Raw genomic sequence first — 24274 nt, 5'->3', positions numbered from 1 at the left:
ACACCCGGATCAATGAAACACGGTTATGTTACAACCGTCTCTACAGCGATTCTCAATAGAATTTTGCGATACAAATATCATTTGGCACTAAATCAGATAATCTCTATCAATATTAACATATCAACGATTTAAAGACATTTTGATGAATAAGTAACTTTGAGAATGATTTAGACGGCTAGCTTAACCGTCATTTAAGCGTCCCCTACAAGTCCAATACTAGTCCTTACAAGTCCGACCCCAAATTAAGTTTAAACCAATGTTTGACACTTACCATGTTCATTCCTGATAGGTTTCTTTTGTGTTTTTTTTTTCATTCTGTATTATTCTGACTCCATCACCTTGTACGCTTTGATGGCCATTGGTATTACTGCACATAAATTTAACCAAACGGTAATATATGGTTACAGCAGTACATGTATACAGATTAATATTACAATTCGATATTGAGCTTTTCAAAGTTATGAAACACTCAAATACGTTGACTAACAACTAAACTTTTCAACATTGGAATACATTCTGGATCACATATAATTAAAAGATAAGACCCCAATTATAGTCACCTTATAAGATCATGCAATTGATGTAACAGGTAAAATTTCAACTGCCTACCTACAGGGCAGTTAAAGCTAGGTTATCATAGAAATCATCAAATAATGGTAGTTTTGGTTTAAATTGACAACAACGCATTAAAGCATTCTATCTAAGAGGAATGTTCTTATGTTACCATCGTTTTAAATGTTCAGGTCGAATCAGTTTAAATCAGATGGGCGTTAAATGGGCTGATCCCAATTAAAATAAATCAGGGACTACATATAGTCTGTTTACGTTACCGTGGCGTAATATAGAAGGTGTAGTACGAAGAATGATGAAGCAAACTATTTCTAACTGGCTTCTAACGACTTTGTTGTGTATATAGTATATCACAGTAATCATTATATCCTTTGTCACAAAGACATCAAACCACTCGGCCTTGTATCTCTCCTCCAGTGAGGTCTTGCCACGAAAATGAAAATATGTACATTATCCACAAGGTCAATCTGGTGGGACGTCTAACGTGACCTCCATACAGAGTACAGCATGAGTTTCATATTATCAACAAAGTTTAAAGAGTGTACGGACATAGATATTCGTGGATTGTCTAGGAGACTCTAGGGAAGCTCTATCAAATTGTCTGGGATACCTTTGATATAGATAACACAAAAATATTGTAATAATGGATCGAAGTATAACAATGCTTTGAAGATTTTTCGTGGCGATTCCCATTTTCAGTGTGTTTCCATTTAAAGCATAGGTTTTAACATACCGCATGTTCAGTCTCATAGAAGAAATAAGATAAAAGGATCCACGGATCAAAACTTTACCTATTGCACTAGAAAGAAAATTAAAAAAAATATATTTAAAAAATTGGATAAACTCCAAAGTAATAGAAAGAAGAAACCTTTTTTTGTTTCGTTGATTAGATAGGATATATATATTATGGGCTCACAACATGGAAAGTTTGGATAGTATTGACAGCAAAATATAAAAAAAATATACTGAAGTTATATACACATGTAAATACATTGAAATGCGGGTATCCATGGTAATCAGGTTGTCCGTCTGTCGTCTGTCTTTTTTTCTTTTGTACAATTATCATGGAAAGGAGTGGAATATGGTTCGCAAATGATAGGACGATTTCCAATACCATGATCCGCTGTGCAATGGTTTTGGATAACTGAATTCAGATGCAATTTTAACAAGAATTTTCCAGAAATAAGGGGTCAGGGTTAAGGTCATATGTTGCATGGGTTATAGAGTCTGAAGATGGGTCAGTCCTACAGCGGGGTAATTCCTAACCTGTCAGTATTCAGGACTCATTTAAATATAGTACATCCAAACTTACCCCTTTAATATCATGTTTATAACCAAGTCACACATGCAGGGGATACCTTTATCAAATCATTAGAAATATCGTTCATTCATTTCCAAAATCACACTGTAGAATAATGTCATTAATAATGTGTGGTTTAAAATCTAGAAGAACATTGCTAAAGATATGCTTTTCATTTGAATTTACGTGAACCATAATTTGTTTCACATAAAATCAATAATTTAACTCACAAAGTAACCATTGAAAACTATGACTGATACCAAGTGTTTGGCTTTTAAAAGACAGTATTGAAACATCTTTACATCAATAAATTTCATGTTATTATCATATTGTGGATTGATACTTGTCAGCTCTATTCAGTTCTGTTAGCTAGGAAAGTACACACATAGGCATTGTTTGTTGTGCAATCCTATTTCAATTTATCATTGAAATAGAATTTTGTTGAAATTGTAATTCTCATGTCTTACGTTTTCTCGAGTTGAATATGAAGATGTAAGATAGAAACTATTCGTATGATTACCAAATATCAATGACAAGCAATTAAAGTAGATAAATGTCGTGGGTGTTGTACTCGAGAAACAGGACGTGTTGTCATTGATTTAAGACATACAAGGAATCGTACGACGTTTTAGGGCGATGTCTTTCTAGTCTAATAACCTACCTCCTGCTATCGCTTCAAGGATGAAAACATTTAACACTAAAAGGTGAATTATAAACATATCAGAGGCATCAATATTAACAAAGGGAGTCCATGGACGAAAAAGGAATTCCATCAAAATGCCATGTCATGTAGACACAGTAATAACAAGGTCATGTTAATTAATCATCTATATTTATACTCACCAGGGGGTCGACTGAATTAAATATCACTCATACATGCTAAATAGGACAAGCGGTAAATATGTTCACGTGGAATGATACATATTTACCTATTCAACGTAAGGAAAGAATATAATGCATATTGTTTGGCAGCTTTAAGAATGTGCTGTATCATGTCATTATCATCATCAGCTGAGAATAATTATGTTCCTTGAAATACAGCTTTTACATACATGTCTCAACCTCTGTGTACATTGTATGTTCTAATTAGGATAAATCCACTCCATTTGACACATAAAATTCTGATACAGGGCTTCAAAAATGCCCCGTATAAAAGCATATATACTATTACTTTAATTTCAACTATAAACTGTTTGATAAGACAACGATAAGCTGACCATACTCTGTTCATGATATATTCAGCGATACGATGTCCCGTGAATATACCATCAGGGTCACTAGTACAATATGAACATCTCAGAATACAAGCATAGAACAGAGATATTAGCCGTGCAAGGTTCAGGTGTATTGCGTTGCAGACGTTTTTATTTGTCGCAGCTGGATATATTTTAGTGATTTTTTAAAAATATATGTACACCTAATTATAAAGCTATCGTCAGTCAGTTAAATATCATTGCATAAAGCTGATATATAAACAAAAGCGTTATGTAATGACCATGAAAGTTGAAACACATACTTTCATTCCCCTAACAGATTCACAAGCGACAGTGTAGATACAAGCATGACTAATTTGTGAAAAAAAAACCCAATAAATTTAACCTATCTACAGGAAGTTTAACACAATATACAAGAATTGGATAATTATCTGTCCATGGTTTCATCACAGACTATTACGATTGAACAAGAGTCATGGAGGTAACGAACAAGTTAAGAACATGCTATTCTAATAAGATTGCTGGCATGATAGAACAAGCTTCAGAAGCGTAACTGTTCACCGCTCCATTGACGAATACCACAAAAAATGTTATAAATAAAGTAAGAATTAAAAGGTGAAAATTGAGGTCATTTGGTCGCCATATAAATTTTCATTGGCCAACATTTAACTCTAATGGTGAATGACTATGACTTGACTAACCGAAAATCTCTGCAACAAGCTTAGAGGTTGTCATCATCTTGTGTTTTGTTTCTGAGTTACTTTAAGAGAGATGTGATAGATATATTTCTACACCAATGCGTCGTGGTATTCAAATATCAGGTCATCGTATAAATGTGCTGTGTATTTGATAAATATGTTGATATTCCACTAGTGGAATAACACCTTCTTAGTTTTTTTTCAAACAATATATCAATTTTACAATAATCACATAACCATGAAATATGAATATATTTGTCTTCCATGCACATCTTTCACTCTTCTATCCTTTCATTCATCAATATAATTACATTTTTGGGTTTATTAGGGGCCGCGGTGGCCGATCGGTTAAGATGTCCCAACATCCAACCCCAGAGGCCCTATTGACGAGAAAAATAAGATAAAATAAAATAAAACTATTTTGATCCTTGAAAAAAAAAAGATGTCCCGACATATTACCACAAGTCTTCCATCTCTGGGATGCGGGTTCGAAAGCCATGTGGGGCAGTTGCCAGGTACTGACTGCTAGTCGATGGTTTTTCTCCGGATACTCCAACTTTTCTCCACCACCAAACCTGGTACGTCCTTATATGGCCCTGGCTTTTAAAAGGACGTTTAAACTAATAAAACAAAAAAATATAGAGAGGGAGGAGGAAGAAAAAAATAATAAAAGAAAGAACAAAGAATTAGGAAGGAAAGTATTAAATGTAGATATATCCTTCTGTGAAAAAATTCAAATAAAACAATGAAAACAAGAAAAGAAAGAGATAAAAGAAAAAAAAATGTAATGAGGTAAGAACGGTATAAAGCTAGTATGTTAATTATCCGAAATAAAAGGCCAAAATAAATTTAAAGTAAAATCACTTTTCTATGGAACATAGTCACTATCGGGCCCTCTTCAGTCAAAAAAAACCACTAACACCTATTTATTTCTAATAATACCATTGAAAATTACTGCTCAACATCCCAATTAAATGCAAGCATGACACATGTATGTAAGACAACAAATAAATATACATTTTATTTTAATAAAGGATATGTACAACTGTAAGGGATTTGGAAGTTTTACTAGCTTTTAACATTTTTTCCAATGTTTGGTAAATTTTTAATAGTAGTTTCTCCTTTTCAATAAGCTATATATCTTTGAGCATAGTAATATTCTGTAAAGTTTAAAAGAGCCGTCATATTTAAAGAAACATGTACACATCTTGTTTTGTAAATATAATGTTTGATAAAATGAACAATTACTGTCTTTTGATTGGTTGAGATTTTAAATTTTAACACGAACTACTTTTTTCTCACTGTCATGTCACAGATTGTTATGGTCATCAATTATCGAATGACGTCGTGTTGCAGCACCCTGATCGCTGCTCGCTGACCAAACCGCTGTTGAAACGGGATGTGTGACGGCGTAGAAATCTTTACTGTTTTCCCATTCGTATTATTTATAGTTGTCTATGATTTAGTGTTGTATCTTGACGAACGAGGACTTCGGAGGTGATTTCGGTAGAATAAACGCTCCTAGGCCGGCCTTTAACTTGGTTATAATGGTTTGATGATTATCTGGTGGGAAGTAGATGTCACTGTGCTGTAAACATATCAAAATGTCGTTCGACAATGATAAGGTTATTGTTCAACTGCCTATAATAATTTCGTTTAAAAAACATTATGGTAAGTAAGAATACATGGAATATTTGTTCACAATTAAAATAATTTGTTATTTATACGTTATTTCAACAATTAAGATTTCTGAATATCAATAAGGCCTATTTTCTTATGATGATATTACTACACCTTATTTGCATATTGGAAAATAACGTTATCTTCTTTTGGCCGTCTTGTAGATGATTTCACTGTGGAAGAAACAGGTCACACAACTCGGGGTTAATTTATTACAAACTCGTAAGTTATTTTTTTAAAGTTACAAAAGACACTTGCAAAAGCTCGCGTTTTTTGTAACTTTTAAAAAACAACTCACTCGTGTGATAAATTCCATATCCAACAATCACTTGTTGTGTAACCTCAATAAATTACATCAGGTTGTGACATTAAGGCAATGAGTGTCTACTCTTCTAGAGATTGTTAACCTAATCTAGGGTATGTATGTACAAATGTAAATTTTTATTTACATGTTGCCGTAATTTTTGGATAAGCGTATTTGAGAAGGTCGTTGTCAACATTTGTATGCATTTATTTTACGTCAGGAAATAAAATAGTTTCTGATTTTGGTAATCCAGGTTTTTGCATGATTTGTAATTTTTGAAGCAAAGGCGCTACATTTTTCAAACATTATGTCATTCTGACCAGTGGCCTAGGAGATAAAGTTGAAGTGACATTGACCTAAAACCATTTCGAAGAAGAATAGAAAAGATAAAATAGGAATTACTTCAACAAAGCGTATACGATTATATTCAACTTAACCTAAATATTTCCTACACTCCATAAATGAATTATTCCAAAAGAAATAAAGCAAGCAACGAAGACCGTTTACTGTAATTATCAATCAGTAACTTACACGACATCAAATCACTTGTTTATTCAAATGAAGATCAAAATACCCCACAAATAGTTCAACATAAAAAGTTGTGAAAAGACTTTCTTTATTTAAGAGGATAGTGACTCTAAATTTGCTTAAATTAATCGAGGAACAACAATTAAACGTTTAGATATATGTGTTAAATGTCATTCCGAGGCCTTACATAAACTGGTACTGGGCGGGCTACACGATAAAGAATGGTATCCATGGCACGAGACCTTAAAATCTCTCAACCATGACGACCTGGGATACAAAGAACTCTGATGAATAGATTTATGTAGTAGACCAAAGCTGACGTATGATGTAAAAAAAGAAGCTAGAATAGACTGATGAAAAATGCTACAAGAAGACTAATAGAATCTTACATAGGTCTGTGAAGTGGACAGGGATATCTCAACCCGAGTGAAAGATTTTGGCCGGTCAACCCGAGGCTTGCCGAGGGTTGACTGCCAAAATCTTTCACGAGGGTTGAGATATCGCTGTCCACTTCACGGATCCATATTTGATCCTATTTCTCCTATACTTTGTAGAAAAAATGATGAAAGTCCACTTGGTTTCCAGCATTTATCGCACCATGATCGCAGGAACGTCGTTATGCGTCAAAATAGATGACGTCATCTACAATACGCGCCGCAGTTACGCCGCATGTATTGATGACGTCACGTTATTGTCTAGCGCGTGCGAGCTGTCTTACAACCCCCTGAGTAACATAGAGATATCGTTTCCCTAGCAAGCAAGGGATATCCCTGTGAAGTATGGGATAAATCTCCATGATTGTCCTGTTTATGATATGCATACTTATGTTAACGAACAGATGAGTTGTGATTTGCCCAATGGTTATATATACCCTACTTCTATGACTAGCTTCCACTACCTTCTGGATTGACAGGTACTTGCCGTGGGTTGGTAGCTTTGCTTATATATAACGTGTATAGGACTTTAAACACAATACCAAAATCAAAAACATACAGATTATCATAAGCTTAACAAAATTTCATGTGTTCCAAAGAGCATATCCTCCACCTAGATTACGTGCTGTTTTTCTCCGACAATGATGTGACAATGCTACAACTGTAGAGTTATAACATTTTGATGTGGGTCAATTATGTTGTCACATAGCTTTACCATCGTTAAAGCTTTCTTACTACATCGTAAACATTTAAACAGAAAATTCAGAATTTTGGAATCAATTTCATCTCATCTGGATCTTTTGATCGAATAAAACAGTTGTTAATTTATCGTACATTGAAAGTGGTTTTATTTAGAATTTTTCCTGTTACATCAAGTAAAGCTTTGGTGGTCGAGTCGTTAAATGTGTTGTTGTGCGAAATGTCCGGATTCAATAGCGGTACTATATATGTTTATTACTTTCGTCTAGCGCTGAACATTTGCATACCTGGAGGAATGTTTACTATGTGGGTTACACCTGTGCACAGGTATACTTGATTACCTGCTCAATTACCAGGTAGATTGAATGTGATCAATTCGACATTCCTTAATTCTCACTCCTGCCATGGTCGCTGTATGATATCTGTAGATTTACATGGAATTAATTGAAATCTACATGCATTCCACACAAGATAAACATGCTACAAACTATTTAAGTTATTTCAATTCACGTTAGCTCTGCATTCAATATCAACTTAAGTGTGGACGAATTATATTAAAGAGTAAAGAAAACATAGTTAAAACGAAAATGTACCATTATGACTAGTTATATTTCTAAGGTTGGCATGCATTCATTATTATATAATGTGCACGTCAGCGATCCTGTTTCTATTGTACCTATAATTATATTTCAGATGGTAGTTACTAGGTCTAGAATGTAATGTATTGTGTCAAATGCTATCGTTTCAACGAGAAAAATAAATCAGCATTATACATAAAAATGCATTCTGACATAATGGTATCATGACAATGATGGAAATATTTATTTTGATACTGCTACTCTGAAAAAAGTGGAAATAGAATGCATTCAAAAAGAAATGTTTAGTAACTGTCTTGATTATCTTCAAATACTCAGAATATTAAATGGTTTCTAAGCGTCCACTTGAGGCAACAATTGTCAACAATACCCTGACTTAAACCCAAAACAAACATGACTTACATAACACTACACCTGCTTATCCCTTTACAAGATAACATTGTAACAGGTATATATCGAGGATACTTGGTGTAATGTACTGAAGTTTAATTTAGCTTTTACTTTATTATGTTGGAAATGTTCAGGGAAAAAGTCAACAATATCAAGTTACTGGAAATATATTCAAAGCAATAAGGACAAATTCAGATAATATTTAATGTTAAAGTTTGGCTATCATGTGGTATATAACGAGACCATTTTAGTTATAGACAAATATAAAGGTGTAAGTATAGTAGTAAACCGATACAGATACACCAAGGTGATCACACGTACCTGTATTATACAGCTGAGTCACGTGGTCTGTATGTTGACATTAAACCTATGTGTCAGTTAGACCTAATCTTAGAGTAACACGAACAGAGATCGGGACATCATCTCTTTATAACTGAAAAACTGAAAAGAAAATATCATGTGACTTTTTCCAAATTCATATCAACGTTTTTAACCTCATAAGAAGGATTTCAGAATATATTGCTTTCTGTGCGAGCTACGAATAACTGTTCCAACTAAAGCCGGACTGTTAACTTAAGTTCCTTTTTAAGGTATATTGACATCCGCGTTTGGACAGACAGTGATTATCTGTTAGATAAAAGGATACTATTAGTGACAGTGCCATATCGGACGTCCCCGACCAGACGTGATGCAGGAATCGTTTAGTCGGTATTAATTGTGAGCAGCCTTTACAAATGAAGCTAAACATGGCGAGTCTCAGAGTTGTGGTTCTCGGAGCCGAAAACGTCGGAAAATCGGGTAAGTGGTTTTCTTTTATCTTCTAAAATTATCAATGGTAGTGGTGGACACGCTCTTTGTGGATCCTTGAAAGCGAACCTTTGAAAGAATTGTCTTTATGTAGCGTCATAGTTTAAACTTATTTTCTATGAAGTGAAGATATTTATTGTGTCGGACGGACAATATTTGTTTTTGGTGAAAGTGGATGAGATACAAAATGTTCACAAATTGGTATGAGAGTACCGGTATCATCACCATACATTTAAGTCACATCAGCAGTATGACATCGCAAACGTTTTAAACTTTTTTTGCATTGATCAGTTTAAGTACCTGGCAGAATCCTAAGCAAACGGATAATTAAAAATATGTGTTGTGTTGTATACCTATATTCTTAAAATATTACATAAAAGCGAAAAACCTTTTTGAGTTACTAGTAAGCTACCCAATGCAAAGTGCCAGTATTCTTCGAATGCGTTTACAAAATCTGCCGTCATCATTCTATTTTGTTTGCAAATGTTTTACAAACAATTCAAGATAAAATTTGTTTTCTGTTTAAGCTAACATCTAATGCTGTAATAAGTACGTAACATATAATATTAAACTTATTTCGCAATGCACGATACGATCACGAACCCATGGTTTTAAGGAACTTTGGTAGATATATCATACCTGTACACAAAATTCCACGGTTGTGTATGCAAGGGCTATATTATTGCCACCTACCTGTAAAATTTTCACCTGTAATCGATATATGAAGTGTGAGAGTGTCAGCGATAATGTGTCCTCAGTCTAATGGATTCCCATAGTATGACACTTGAGTCTGAGGACGACCTTTTGGCGACGCTCTATCACTTTGATTTTGATCAGACGGTTTTTTTTTGTCACATTCACTATATGTTATCTGGAAATCGCTGTCACTGACTCAATAATGTATATAGCTATTAGAATGGGATGATAAAGTTGTCTCTTCAGGTACTTCAGATACACATTGTTATGTGTTGACTCAACGACTTATATCTCATCGTAGGATACTCATCCGTCTTATGGTATTAGCTGGGATGAACAAATACCTAGTCGCGGTATTAGGTGACCTTGAGGTTTTCCGAGAGACGGTATCCTCGTAGCGTCATCGTTTGCCTAATAATGAAAAAATAATTCCAATAAAAACTACGTGGAACTAACTGGAAATCCACACCAAACCCTACGTTAGAGATATTGTTTCAATAAAATGACCATTCTCGCTCCCATGGACTGGCAGACTCTTTATCACTACACAGACTGAAAGAAATTTTAATTGATCAAAACTTAAACTAACAACAATCCCACTTGTAATTATCACCCATACCAATACGTATCTTCTTCAAATATGTTAAAGAGGGTTACATTACACATGTGTTCAAACAAAATGGCATTTTTATTTGTGGGTCGTTTCAAGTAGCTTTATGTAATGTAGGGAATAAAAGTTAATTTACCTGCGACTTACCTATACAAACCTTTATCTATGGGTCTTATCGGCTGATGATATATTTGTGTATTTAGAGAAAGTAATTTAACAAAAATGTCGTTTGGAACAAAACCCGGATCTAGGCGATATACAACAGCAACAATCCCTGTACATAAATCCTAATTCCGGGGTATACATCTCTGATCCCATATATCGATTTAACGATACGGTTTCTGGGTAAGACCTTGGGGTGTGAGATAAGATATTGGGTTTTAGAAAAACACCAAGTCTGTGTCAATATGTAAATGTTTAAATGTACCATAAGTGACTATATATATCTTTAATCATTACAATAAACCTTGATAATCATTGAGCTATAATGAGCCCAATGATAAAACAATGAAAATAGTAGATTTCTCATACGTAACACAACGATATTAGTTACCATGCTGAAGGTGAACAAACGTAATAAAACCAGCAAGAAAGAAAAAATCAAAAAATCACAATTACAAGAAAACATAAAATAAAATCAGTTTTCACAATACTGAAATGCATCATAAATACATGGAACCATATTAAAACAGCAAATAATTTCGAAATGATAATTCAGTCTCAAAGTCGATTAAGTAAGCGCAAATTACAATTATTAACCTAAAACCTTTGAATGACTTCTCCAAATAGTCCAGTAGTAATAGAAAGAGATGCACCGAAATAATGTGCAATATTGATTCAATCAACTATATAGTAATACAGCAATCATGGACTGTTAGTATGACTCTGCAATACGTGTTCTAATGTTTAATGATAAAAGATACAATAGCGTTGGAAGGAAAAGAAAGCCACACAAAATTAAAAATGCAATAACCTCGCCGTCATACAAACGCATCAGTAACCTTGTAGAAAAGGAGTTGTAAAAGAAAACACCGACTTTTTATAGTGAAATAAACATCTGAGCCCGGGAATCGTATTCCATGTCGAGGAAAGAATGTGCGAATTAAAGAGTTTAAAATAGTTCTGATGTTTTTTATATGCATAATAGTTCGACTTTCATTCGATATAAATTAGTTTCTGTTTAACATAACAAATTACAAACCCAGATATAAAACATCCGATATCCTCTCGGTTAGGTAATATTACAGCATTAAAGTTGCTGCCTTTATGTGGCGTACAAAGGAGTATGCTCCACACAAAACGTTCTATTGGAATTTTCCTCCGTCTTATCTAATTATATAATCATTTTGTCATAAATATCAGTCTTCTGTGAATTTCTCGTGCTTTATACGTTATGGAAAACTGAATCTAAATCCCTTTGTGCGAGGTTTAATTCGTGAGACAAAAATAAATGAAATTTGAAACATTTTTGACTGGAAACAAAGAAATCCCTTTGTGTAACTACACAGAGAGTTTATTTTTGATGTTACATATCCAATGCTTATTTTATTTAGTTAAGTTGATCCGATATTTTATCACTAACTGACCAAATTGAAACCTATTTATGACAAATAAGACCGTATAAGCTCCTAAACATCGTAGTAATGGTTATTCTGATATGTGTATGAAGCATAATGTGTCGGAAAGGAAAGGAAAGGAACCATTACAAATTTGGGATCATTTACATGATGTGACATGTATATACTATATGTATATCTAGATGCATTGACTGGTAAAATTATATGATGGATTAGTTAAATTATTTAAAATGTAACATAGTTTGTTAATTAGGGTGTGTCTATAATTTCGCTTAACCGTACCAGTCACTTTGTGTTCGCATGTTGACGCTGAACGTCTCGGCTAACGTCCTCATGGGTATAAATAGTATTACCAATGTAGCAACAATATCTATCCCACATACACACGGATAGATTTTATATCATGTGCAGATGGCATTTGAAAGTATGGTCAGCTTCATAAAAAATCCATAGAAACTATTTTACACCAATCCCAGAAAGCGACAATGACTTCATAGAAAATAAGATATAATTGACTTTAAATATTTTCGTTCCTACAAGCAATTTAATTGAAAACGTTAAAATTTGTTAACCCAATTCTGATACATAGTATTTCATTAGACAAGATAACAATTCATTTATAAGTAGCTAGACTGATGGGCTTTGAGTGACAGTCGCAGGTGGCAGCTGAAAAATGTATGTTTCAGGTGTATTGAAATGGACACCGGCCATCCAGCATACTTATTGAAACAGAATCGCTATGTGTGTACCAAACACTATTGTTCCTTTCAATTTCCATGTAAAGCCATAGTATTATTATTTAGTATAACATTTATCTCGTAGTTTACGATCTAACAGCTTAGGCTAGTATAATTATATGTTTTCAGAGTCATAGGAGATACCTATACCTATATTTAAACCTAAAGAAAAGGTGAAATATGCGGAAAATGACATTTTCTGCAAAAAACGCAGACTATTAAAATACCACAATACACTTTTTATCTTCTTTCGGTTGTTGGGTTTGATCGCCTGATTACAACACAATACCGACACTATAAAGATATGTATGCACACGGAAATAGCTCCAGGTTGTATGCATCTGATGATAACAAAAAGATATTCTGATTTGACACCTGTTTTTATGTCGATAACCTATACAGGTAAGCTACATGAGGATCATGGCGCTATCTACCTGATATGGTTCAATATACCCTCATGGGTGTTGGAAGTCACGATAGTCACTTGATCATAGTTAAGGAGTTTCTATAAACAATAGATTTCTTTATGGTATTTCCGTTTTAAAACGCAAAAAAAGTAAATATTAACAATTTTTAATTATATACAAAATATTAATACATTTTTGTGTTCTGATTTCAATGTAAAATAACCAAAATATCCTATTTGGTAGATGTTTTTCTATTGCAGGGGTGCTAGTAGATCAATATACACGTAAAAAGGCATTCAATACAGCAAAGTGTTTTTTTACCTTATCTCACAATAATGGTCAAAATGCTTTACAAAATGTATCGCATAATAGCCTCCCATCCCTATGGTGATTCTCTATGACTTCCCTGAAGCAAGCAGATGAATTTCTATCACATCCATGAAGTTAGGAAAGGTTGATGCAGTAAGTGCCATTTTGAGGTCATTTCTTTATATTTCTTTGCTACTTAGGGGTTCCTCAGGATATATCACCCAATTATGAACATGGTACACAATGACTTAAGTGGTGCATTATGTAGTCATAACGGAGTACAAATATAGCTACGTGGGCGATGAAAGGACTTTGTAACTTTAGTCCACATTTGTGGGGTAAGGTTCCCATTAGCTAATTACAGGCCTACGGCCACCAAAAGCTATTTTTGTAGTCCATATATCAAAGATATTAACGTCCCCACCCCACTAGAACTGGGGACTGTTTTATATCAGTATCCCAAGGCCAATCATCAATAATATTTACCCGGTAAATAAGGCCGGCACACAGACAGTGCATACATTAACCGCCATATTCTAAATCTGATGATAAGCATTTTGTATTTTTTTCAAGTGGTATTTTCATAGTCTGTACACAAAACGAAGAGAAAGTCCAATGGATATACTATATTTTTTGCAATGTCACTACATGACTTGTCTGAAAGTCAGATAAGTCTACCGGAAAGGGATATTTTGATATAAATCTTTATTTCGAATGTATGATGTTTTCTTTCTATTATTCAGATGACTTGATTTCCATCTTTGTATAACAGACACCTCACAATTTCCGAATCGACAGTCGGCCATGATGAAATGATAAAACATTTTATATATAAAACATTAGCTTTATTTTATCATATGAATTGTAACATACTATCATATTATTTCCATTTTTACAGCGGTCACAGTGAGGTTTTTAACTCGGAGATTCATCGGTGAATACAACTCAAATATAGGTAAGTTAACACAACGGACCAGCATGATTGTCAGAGCGGGGTACCTTAACCAGCCTTCACGGCTTATATCGGAGTCAGACACATGTCATACTTCCTAGTTAGCTTATAACGTTACCACAACATATATGGTTTATATTAGCGAGATGTCAATGACAGCTACACATCACAAATCCGTAAGAAGCGTAAGAAAATGATAATTGTTATCATAAAACAACATGTATGCAATTAGATCTCTAGGTGCAGGCATGTTGCTCTCAAATATCAAGAACAAAATACATGTAGGCTGAAATGAAGCCATCGCCTAGCTTCAACATTTATATATATACGTAAATGGTGACAGGAACAAAGCAAACTTAGTATGTGGGTGAATCGTAAAAGGTTGTGATAAAGACTTAACTGGAGCGGAATCACACACACTATTTCGTTTTAAATCATCTTTCCATAACAATTAACATCCTAACCAAATCATATACTGATTGTTTTTTCGTGCTTCAAATAGACATGTTCTCAGTGCGGGTGTTTCAATGTTAATGCACAGATGCTTTTCACATACGTATCTGTAAGCATGTGATAATCAGCTTAAGATTAATTTCTTTCTTTGCTGGATAATGTGTAACTACGGCGGCGTATTAGGGCCACTACAAAATTTAATTTATCTTGTACGTACAAGTTATTATCTTGTACGTACAAGTTAGTATCTTGTACGTACAAGATAGTATCTTGTACGTACAACTTAGTATCTTGTACGTACAAGTTAGTATCTTGTACGTACAAGATAGTATCTTGTACGTACAACTTAGTATCTTGTACGTACAAGATAGTATCTTGTACGTACAAGATAGTATCTTGTTCGTACAAGTTAGTATCTTGTTCGTACAACTTAGTATCTTGTACGTACAAGTTATTATCTTGTACGTACAACTTAGTATCTTGTACGTACAAGTTAGTATCTTGTACGTACAAGTTACTATCTTGTACGTACAACTTATAGTATCTTGTACGTACAAGATAGTATCTTGTACGTACAACTTAGTATCTTGAACATACAAGTTGAGTTGAACTGCTGTTCATCACCGCAGAATTGAGTCACCCGCCTGATATTTTTCGTAATTAAAGATAGTCGGTCTACTTTACATTGCTTCAAGCACGATCACAGGTTTATTAACTTATTTGACAATATTAAAAATATGAATATATGTTAATGAGAACAATATCTTTTTCACAATCGTAATTTGAAATTGCCGGATTATGAGTTGAAACTGTATAGTCACTTGCATTATTTTGAAACTGACACTGTATAGTTCCTTTCGAGAAAACTGTATAGTCGCTTGTTTTATAGATAAGATATATTTAGTGATGAATGATAAGTTTGATCTATTAAACAAATTCGTAATTTTCTTCAGTAATAAAAGTTAAATACTTCACAATGGTGCCATTATTGGAAATGTTTGAGCATTTATTTTACTTCAGAATAGTAGTATTGAAAATAATTAACTGCCTCCGAAAAAAATCCTAGGCATTATGCCCTAATTCGAATGAGTTACTGATTGCAAAGACAACAAAAGCAAAACAAAATATTTCATATGTGTTTTTGTGTTTATTAGACATATATACACACATCAATTATTGTCCAAATGATGATCATAGTAAATACTCTGTTATAAACATTTACATATAAGTGTTCGGAAACTTATCACAGCATTACAACTCCACAACATATATTCTTTTCTCCCTTTGGCTTAAACAAAGTTTACGTAATATACGTATAGCATGCGATGCCATTGTGAGAGTAAACCAGCCAAAGCCTTTAATACCGAGAGTTTCAACATTATACTATCTTGTACGTACAAGATACTAAGTTGTACGTACAAGATACTAACTTGTACGTACAAGATACTAACTTGTACGTACAAGATACTAAGTTGTACGTACAAGATAATAACTTGTACGTACAAGATACTATCTTGTACGTACAAGATAATAACTTGTACGTACAAGATAAATAAAAGTTTGTAGTTGCCCTAATACGCCGCCGTATGTAACTGATACACCCTCAAGCTTATGTTAAATCCTGCATCAACAATATGAGGTTGATTGAAAAGTTTACTTTTTCACCATACCCGCTGCGGTAATCTTTTCTCACTGTGATACAGACAAAGTGAAACCACGAGGGTACTTGATTGCTTTACTGACACTTACTCCTGAAATCAAAACATTGAATAGCTTGTTATAATGATATGCAATGTAGAGAAATTCACACAAAATGTCATGAAATCTTGGGAGTGCAATGGGGCCCATTAAGGGGAAATCAACACGATATTTTACATGTAAGATTATTTTAAGAATTGATATATTATATCAATAGATTACATCTCTCCTCAATGATTGTTCTGATATGTGAGCAATCATCACTGGATTACCAATGTTTGTAAAATATCAAGCCATTTTATGAGTAGTTATAGAGATGCGGATATTCCTTTTCCTCATTTTATGTCTGTTCAAGGTTAATATCTATCTTATTTTCCCAGAATCAAATGCACGTTAGTTTCTGTTAATTATTTTCTTTAATCATTAAAAACTTTCTCTAAATGAATAAAGAGGAAATCAATTAAAGGACCTTCAGTATTTCCAGTGATTCCTTTCGTGCCCAGAAGAACCCCAATGTAGCCGGTGAGATTACTGTACATTTCACACATGTGTTAAGTGTTCGTGTCAGGTATAGTCTGCACCACACGAAATAACCCACACGTATATATTGTATTGTTATAGAAGTGGAGGACATACAAAATAACCGTTCATGGTAAAATTTACTTCGGTTTGACATATATACTACTTCAACACGAAACTTATATTGAGACACACACAACATTTTCTTTAATTTCAAATAATGTTCTATATTCCTCCGAAAATCTGCTGACCTTTTGACAATTGATTTTTTTTTAAATGATGAGTATTGCCATCTGTTTCAATATAAACATACTTGGTATAGCAGGTGTAGGTAACATCATTATGAAATAAACGTTATCTTGGATTGTATTCGAAACATTTTAGCAAACTGTCTTATTTTTCTCAGACTTGAATAACTTTAAAAATACCTAGTTTACCTATAAAAATATTGGGATGGATAGGTACCGGATTATAAGTTAAACAGTACATATGTCTTGAGAGATCTGATACACAAATAGCGGGCTGCTTAGACCAGGGATCCATTAACCTTTAAAGGTATATGATACTACTTCTCATTAGGGTAATGGCCGGCAAAAATGTGGCCAGGCCATCTGTCTAAACATCAAAGTCACCAACACACATCTCAAGTGGTGGCTTCACACAGGTTGTGTACTTTTGGAATAAATACAACACCTGTGTACGTAATCAGTGTTTTTAAGACAGAATTGTACTTTTCATAAGGAATAAAAGTACAAAAAGTACTTAAGTCCTCTGAATTGTATTCCGGTGTCTTAAAAGCTTCAATATCAGTCGGTTAATCCCCGACAAGAAGTTAAGTTGGCGTTTGTTTGTAGTATAGGCTTTGCTCAAGAATTGTTTACAATGTCCCTAGGCTAGGAAAACAATCTTTTGGATACGTTTTCGATTTCACTCAGATAACGTTTCTCGTGGAATTCAATACTATTCAGACCAAAAATTTTATTTCAACTCCTTTGGAAACTTGACATTTAATCTTAGGCTTGAGTTCAAAAGGTTCAAAAATTGTATGGGATGTTATGCGCATAACTTTAAAATATCTCCTAAAATATCTCATGGAAATCGTTGTATGCCAAACTAAAGTCGTCGACAACAATCTTTCCTTCACATTTTCTACGAATGGATTAAATTATGTATTTTTGTAAAATAAACATGACCTGAACTTAAATCTGATAATTATTTCCATAGATCACCATTCGAAAGATGCAAGATTCTTTGACATCATTTTCATACAATCTAATTAAACGTTGTATCACCACGTTGATGAAGGGATGACCATAGGCTTTTATTTTCACACTCAGTTATGTTTATCACATTGCATATTTGTTTTCTATTCCAGATCTTCTGTATAAATCGAGCATTAAACAGGAGGACTACATGACAGACATAGAAATTCTGGATACCTGTACAAAAAAGGTAAGTAAAGATTGGAAACGATTGCAGTTTTCTTTATCACAAGTTGGCCACATTATAGCACATTTCCCTAAACTAATTATAACTTATAACAATACTGAATAAAAATATGACCACTAGATTGATTATGTCAAACCCATTAGAAGCATACCGCCGGAGTTGCCATTTCGTCGCTTACATCTCGCTCTGCTATCGCATCATAAATCTCATTGAGACAGGAATAAAATAGCGACCTTAGCTCCTTAACCCTTTCCATTTGGTAATATGTGTATCTTTGAAAATATTAAACAAAAAAATCTTAACTTGAACATCAAAGTAATAGACATAGTGCAAATTGAAAACAAAGATAATTGATAAAAAGAGAATTCGTGAAAACGTTCAAGGAGAATAAGGTGAGAACTACTTCATCAACTATGCAGATAAAATTAGTTTAAATTGTGGAGTGTTGGAGGAAACAATAGAACCACAAGACATATCTAAAATCTGTTATGCCAACATAAAAAACATGGGTTTAAGTTACTTATTGTAGTTTATACCTGTCACTATTATGCTTGACATAACTAGTGTCAGTCATAACATAGAACTGAAATATGTTTATCTGGAATTATATCGCCAGTACAAATAGACATCTATAGGATACGTTCATAACATCGGATGTAATTAGCTCACCATGTTTGGGCACTTCTGAAATATTGCTTCACTAAGATAATCATGTTTTGTCAACACGAATCTAGGTGATACTTAATGAAATCGGACGAGTAAGTTGGTCAGGACACCTTCTGACATTGTCAATGTATACCTTTCTCACACAGAAATTACTTTACCTGGTCAATGACCGAGAACATGGATATCTGATCCAATAAGCTTGCTATACAAATTTGTCTTGTTCTCTGAAAATCCTGTCTCGCGATAAACCTGCTGATACAAGAAAGATGAAACATTTCTAACTAATACAAAATGGTAACGCCCTTTGTTCTATCGATACATTAAACTCCATTGGCATATGATTAGATAACGTCACATGTCCACAAGCAAAAAATGAGAATACAGTTGTAATGTGTTTAAGCTCTTTGTTCTTATGACCCATGTGATGTATATATTGGTCTTCAAAAATCATATACTCATTTACATTGCTATTACAATTTGAATATTGGAGCTTTATGTTTCATTATAAACAATTTCATTTACTTATAAATTGAACCCCTTATTAAAACTCTTTCAGTATATGTAAATGAAAAATAAAACTAAAACAAAAAAAAACCTTACTGTACGACGTTTTTGTTTTCTGGTACAATTGTGTTCATGTTACTCACACAAAGCCGTAATGTGAATGATCCTAGCCGTGTCACCAAGTCACGTTAGGTAACATTTGTTGGTGTTTTGGTTTTCCTTGAGCTACGATTAATAAGGAGTTTCTTATAGTCATGCTCCGATCTCGTTAGCACCCAAAACAATTAAAGCCTTGGTGATTTCTTTTCCAAAATATAAATGGTATTTTCAATGGTAATTTCAACAAAATGGCATTTGTTCCTTGTTCCATTATATCATTTGTAACTATTGCTTGGTACCATACCATTACTTCCCATATCATAAGTACACATATATGCCACAATTTCTGTGGAATAAATTATTGTCATGGTAATTTCCAGTCTCTTTCAATTCTGATTTATCACTTATTTTAATTTTAAGGATTCTACTACACTTCCGGCGGATGGGCAGGTCACGTGGGCTGATGCGTTCGTCATTGTATACAGTATATGTGATAAGTGTTCCTTCGAACGTGCTAAACTTCTCCTCGAGACTGTCAATAAACAGCGAGCATCGTCATATGTTCCTACATTACTGATCGGCAACAAGACAGACCTGGAGCACCGACGGGAGGTGGGTGTGGACGAAGGCCACCAGATGGCGATCGAGTTTAACTGTCAATACTATGAGGTGTCAGCTGCTGAAACAAATATGACAATCAGCATCGCATTTCAGGCACTTTTGCGAGAAACAAAAATAGTGCAGCAAAATAAACCGTTGCTAAAACGTCGACGGAGTTCTCTAGTAACCGTTTCGAGGAAATTAGGAGCCATGTTTGGAAAGAAAGACAATGAACTTGAAAGAAGAAGAACATCAGTTGATATTGCAAGCCCGAAGCTGACATCATGACGGTGTCGTCTGCAAGAAACGCTAAACATAGCTCATTTTCATTTTTGTCTCCTTTATGCACGCACATAAATGGACGATCCTACTTTTGATAAGCCTGAACCAGCGTCAAATAGTCCCGTATGGATAAGAGACTTAACTGGTTCATCCTTCATGCATTTTGTCTAATGTCTGTTAATGTGATTCAGTAACATAATGTTGTGTATCGTCTAGATAATAAATCCCCATCAAATGGTTATGAAAAAGTGATAGTAAACTTTATAACGATTTCATTGTAGTGCAGACGACATTACCCTGTAATCATACGGAAGCCGGAATCATAAAAGGGAGTCCCTTTGACTGTATGATGACGTATAACACATCGTTATATGGCGGAGGATGACAGGATTGTGACGACTTAGTGACCTTGACGAACTCAATTGTTTGTTCAAGGTCGGCGTTAAACGCCAAATGTGTGATAATTGTTGATTTCCATTGTTATTGTTGTTTATAAGAGATGCAATTTGATATGTTTTGATTAAAGTAAAAGTCATGATTTTATCTCTGATAAATATACGATTGTTTTGGTTTGTTATTTAACGTATGGGTACATAAACGTATGGGTATATCATTGAATTAAGATGGTTTCTAAAAGGCAACTTCTAAATGTTATCCATAAAACGTTTTATGACCCCTAATTATAATCCAGTCAGTAATATTGCTGCAGTCAGTCATATAAAAATGATTAGTATCAGATAAATTTGTGTTTTGATGCTATAATCGCCAAATGAAACAACCAAAACAGTTCGTGATATCATTATAATCTTTTAGTTGACACAACTTCACTTTGGCATATGACCCCTAATAAGTTTTAGACTTTCGCGTTTTGCTTTAATTTATATATATTTTATTAAATCGTATTCAATCAAGCACTGTTTAGATGGAATGATACAATTAGTTTGTAATATATAAGCTGTGTTAGAATACCTATTCTGTTGAATAAACGACACGACCTATCGTACAAGTAGTACTGGGACACCAGGCCGTATGTAAATACCGCTATGTCAGTATTGAATAGACGTCAGATGTCGAGGGTAGGGTGACATTTGTCTGCAGGGGTATGTCTATAAAACAAATCCTTATTACTGCTGATGTATTTGGGTATTTCTAAGGTTTATTCAAGTTTTACCATGTAAATTATGGTTATAATGATACAAATATTTGATTAAAAATTATCAAAATATGCCTCAACAAAATTTTGCTTTCTTTTCATCGATAAAAGTGTTCCCACGCCCACTAAAACAAGTTTGATATTCGTGATCCTAACACAGTGATACTTACGTACGTCTATATTATAAAACATTTAACCTTTACTAAATACGAATCATTTCTTTTTCTTTATTTGGTAAGAAGGTTTGATAAAGACAAATAAAACGTATAGGGATTGACAGTTAATATCTACTGAATAACTGTTCGTAAGTAACACACCCGAGAGGTTTTTATTGACAATACAAAAGTACCTTGATCCGTGACCTTACATACACGCAGTTATGCCAATAATAATGATTTCAATATTGATAAAAAATTATAAACTGAAACTTGTTTATATATATAGTTCTGATTTTTTAAGCTATAGGGTCTGTAAATATAAGCTTTATTTTGACGAGGATTAAGAAATAAAAACGTGACGATCGTAAACAGTATATTATACATAGGACCAATATAGTTGCATTTTTCGTCTAATTTTGCCTTGGGACCGAATTTCTATTCATTAATTGTACTTGATAACGGGAGGATCGCCAACCCGACAAAATTTTATCTTATCGTATCATCTGTTGTTTTGCTTTTTTGTCCGTTTTGGCCTTGTCATAAAAATGGCGGTTGCAGCTTTTATCATACAAATTTAGCATATGGGAAGGCATTTCAATCATCACAAATTCTCCTATCATATACTTTTAGGAACAATGAACATAAAACGAAGACCAGTTTTGAAAAAAAAAGTTTAACCGCCGTATTTGTTGCAAAACATGCCGAATTGTAAAAATTCACTTAAACTCTTGAATTTAACATTTTATCTTAACACGAGTATTCCCACTGATCAATGTTTAGATTAGCTGCAATATTGTAGCTCAAAAGACTTTTTGACAGAAAATGGTGTCGTCTTTAGAGCTACAATTGGTGCCTATTACTGCTAATGGAGCAAAGTAATGATTATGCAAACCATTATAAAACGTTTGTTTGCATTTTTATCGTACTTGTTTGATATCGCTTACCTACTAGGCAATAAAACTGAACCACATAAAATATCGAATTCTCATCGAGGCATTATTTTTTTTACATAATACATATGAAGGTCTTTCTGAAGAGAATTTATACGGCAAGTCCACAAATTGACGTCTTGTGAGCGGTACGGTAGATATTAAGAATGGTAGTTATGCTTGTTTTGGACAAAAATAATATGTAAATGCATGTATACGCATAAAATAATTGGGAACCTACAAAAAAGTATAGAAAACTATGCCCGAGTGATTTTCGGAGGCAGCGCTCCACTACGACACATAGGGACCAATTCGTACCCGGCCGAAAGGTATAGTAGGCCGGGTACGTATATTCGCTCTATGTTTAGATGACATTATAATATGTACTTTGGTATCACTTGGAACGCATTCATATATGGAATACTAGTCTGCTATAATCTACAACCTCCATTTGCATGACAAGGTCAAAAGGACTCGATGTGTATACTTTTGCAAAGTCGAATCTGCAAAAACAAGTGCTTCTTCTACCTGCTATAGGCACAAATAAACATACTGGCATAGTTATATGGTGACAGAAGTATGTATCAGACCCTTTAGATCTGTTAAGTGAAATATACATATCTTGCATATTTTACCAAAAATTCATAAGCGACACAACAATCTCAGATTCCAAAGTAATACACAAGGTTAGGCCCGGTGCATACACACTTTTTATTAATTAAGTTATGTTCAAGTATACCAAGTATACAAACAGACCGACATCCGACCGAGGAGTCGGACCCCGAACTCCTTGGACATCTATACCATCTTGTACTTCAACAATATATTATTTATCCATTTATCTTCCTTTAGAAACATACATTGACCTGACCTGGTTCACGCCCCAAAGATGAGGTCAGGTGTCTCACACCTGAGTGATAGGTCGTGCCAACTTTGCAGGTGAACAAACAAAATCTGCTAGTCGAACATTATTAATGAAGTTTTCGCGATCAATTTACTTTGATTTAATCTTCAAAGGAATGTCCACGTCCGTTGTCCAATTGACCTGTGAAGTGGGATCTGACGGGACGCACAAGCATATCAGTGTCTACTTTCCCCAGGTATTAAAATACAGGTAAGTCATGTATTCAGTTAATTACAGGTAAACGACTCCCGCCAACATCGGGTATCGGGGTGTTATGAATAGATAGATAACGGTAGATTGTGTTCATCCAATATGTATTCTCTTGATCTGCATTGTAGATCGTTCACCCCTT

The 24274-nt window shown here is 34.0% G+C and overlaps 1 protein-coding gene and 1 long non-coding RNA gene across 2 annotated transcripts; one reads left to right on the top strand and one right to left on the bottom strand.

Annotated features, from left to right (window-relative positions):
* Positions 1-4508: 4508 nt before the first annotated feature.
* Positions 4509-10696, bottom strand: LOC138304752 (uncharacterized). The gene is made up of 4 exons (XR_011205634.1): positions 10674-10696; positions 9914-10327; positions 8735-8854; positions 4509-5370 (listed from the first exon to the last, which is right to left on the bottom strand). It is a non-coding gene; the product is annotated as an uncharacterized lncRNA (long non-coding RNA).
* On the top strand, positions 8769-21334 carry LOC138304744 (ras-related and estrogen-regulated growth inhibitor-like protein). The gene is made up of 4 exons (XM_069244997.1): positions 8769-9211; positions 14455-14511; positions 18554-18630; positions 20317-21334. Exons 1-4 carry the CDS (start codon positions 9148-9150, stop codon positions 20782-20784), a joined length of 666 nt encoding a protein of 221 aa, XP_069101098.1. The 5' UTR covers positions 8769-9147; the 3' UTR covers positions 20785-21334.
* The last annotated feature ends 2940 nt before the right edge of the window (positions 21335-24274 follow it).

The sequence above is a fragment of the Argopecten irradians genome, chromosome 1, assembly GCF_041381155.1.
Source record: "Argopecten irradians isolate NY chromosome 1, Ai_NY, whole genome shotgun sequence".
NCBI lineage: Eukaryota > Metazoa > Mollusca > Bivalvia > Pectinida > Pectinidae > Argopecten > Argopecten irradians.
The sequence above is the reverse complement of the archived record's forward strand: the minus strand, read 5'-3'. Positions and strand labels throughout refer to the sequence as shown.

Excerpts from the sequence above, each read along its gene's own strand:
- LOC138304744 (XM_069244997.1), top strand. The coding sequence starts at position 9,148 with ATGAAGCTAAACATGGCGAGTCTCAGAGTTGTGGTTCTCGGAGCCGAA. Across the intron at positions 9,212-14,454 it reads CGAAAACGTCGGAAAATCGG|CGGTCACAGTGAGGTTTTTA; the intron begins GTAAGTGGTTTT and ends CCATTTTTACAG. Across the intron at positions 14,512-18,553 it reads TGAATACAACTCAAATATAG|ATCTTCTGTATAAATCGAGC; the intron begins GTAAGTTAACAC and ends TTTCTATTCCAG.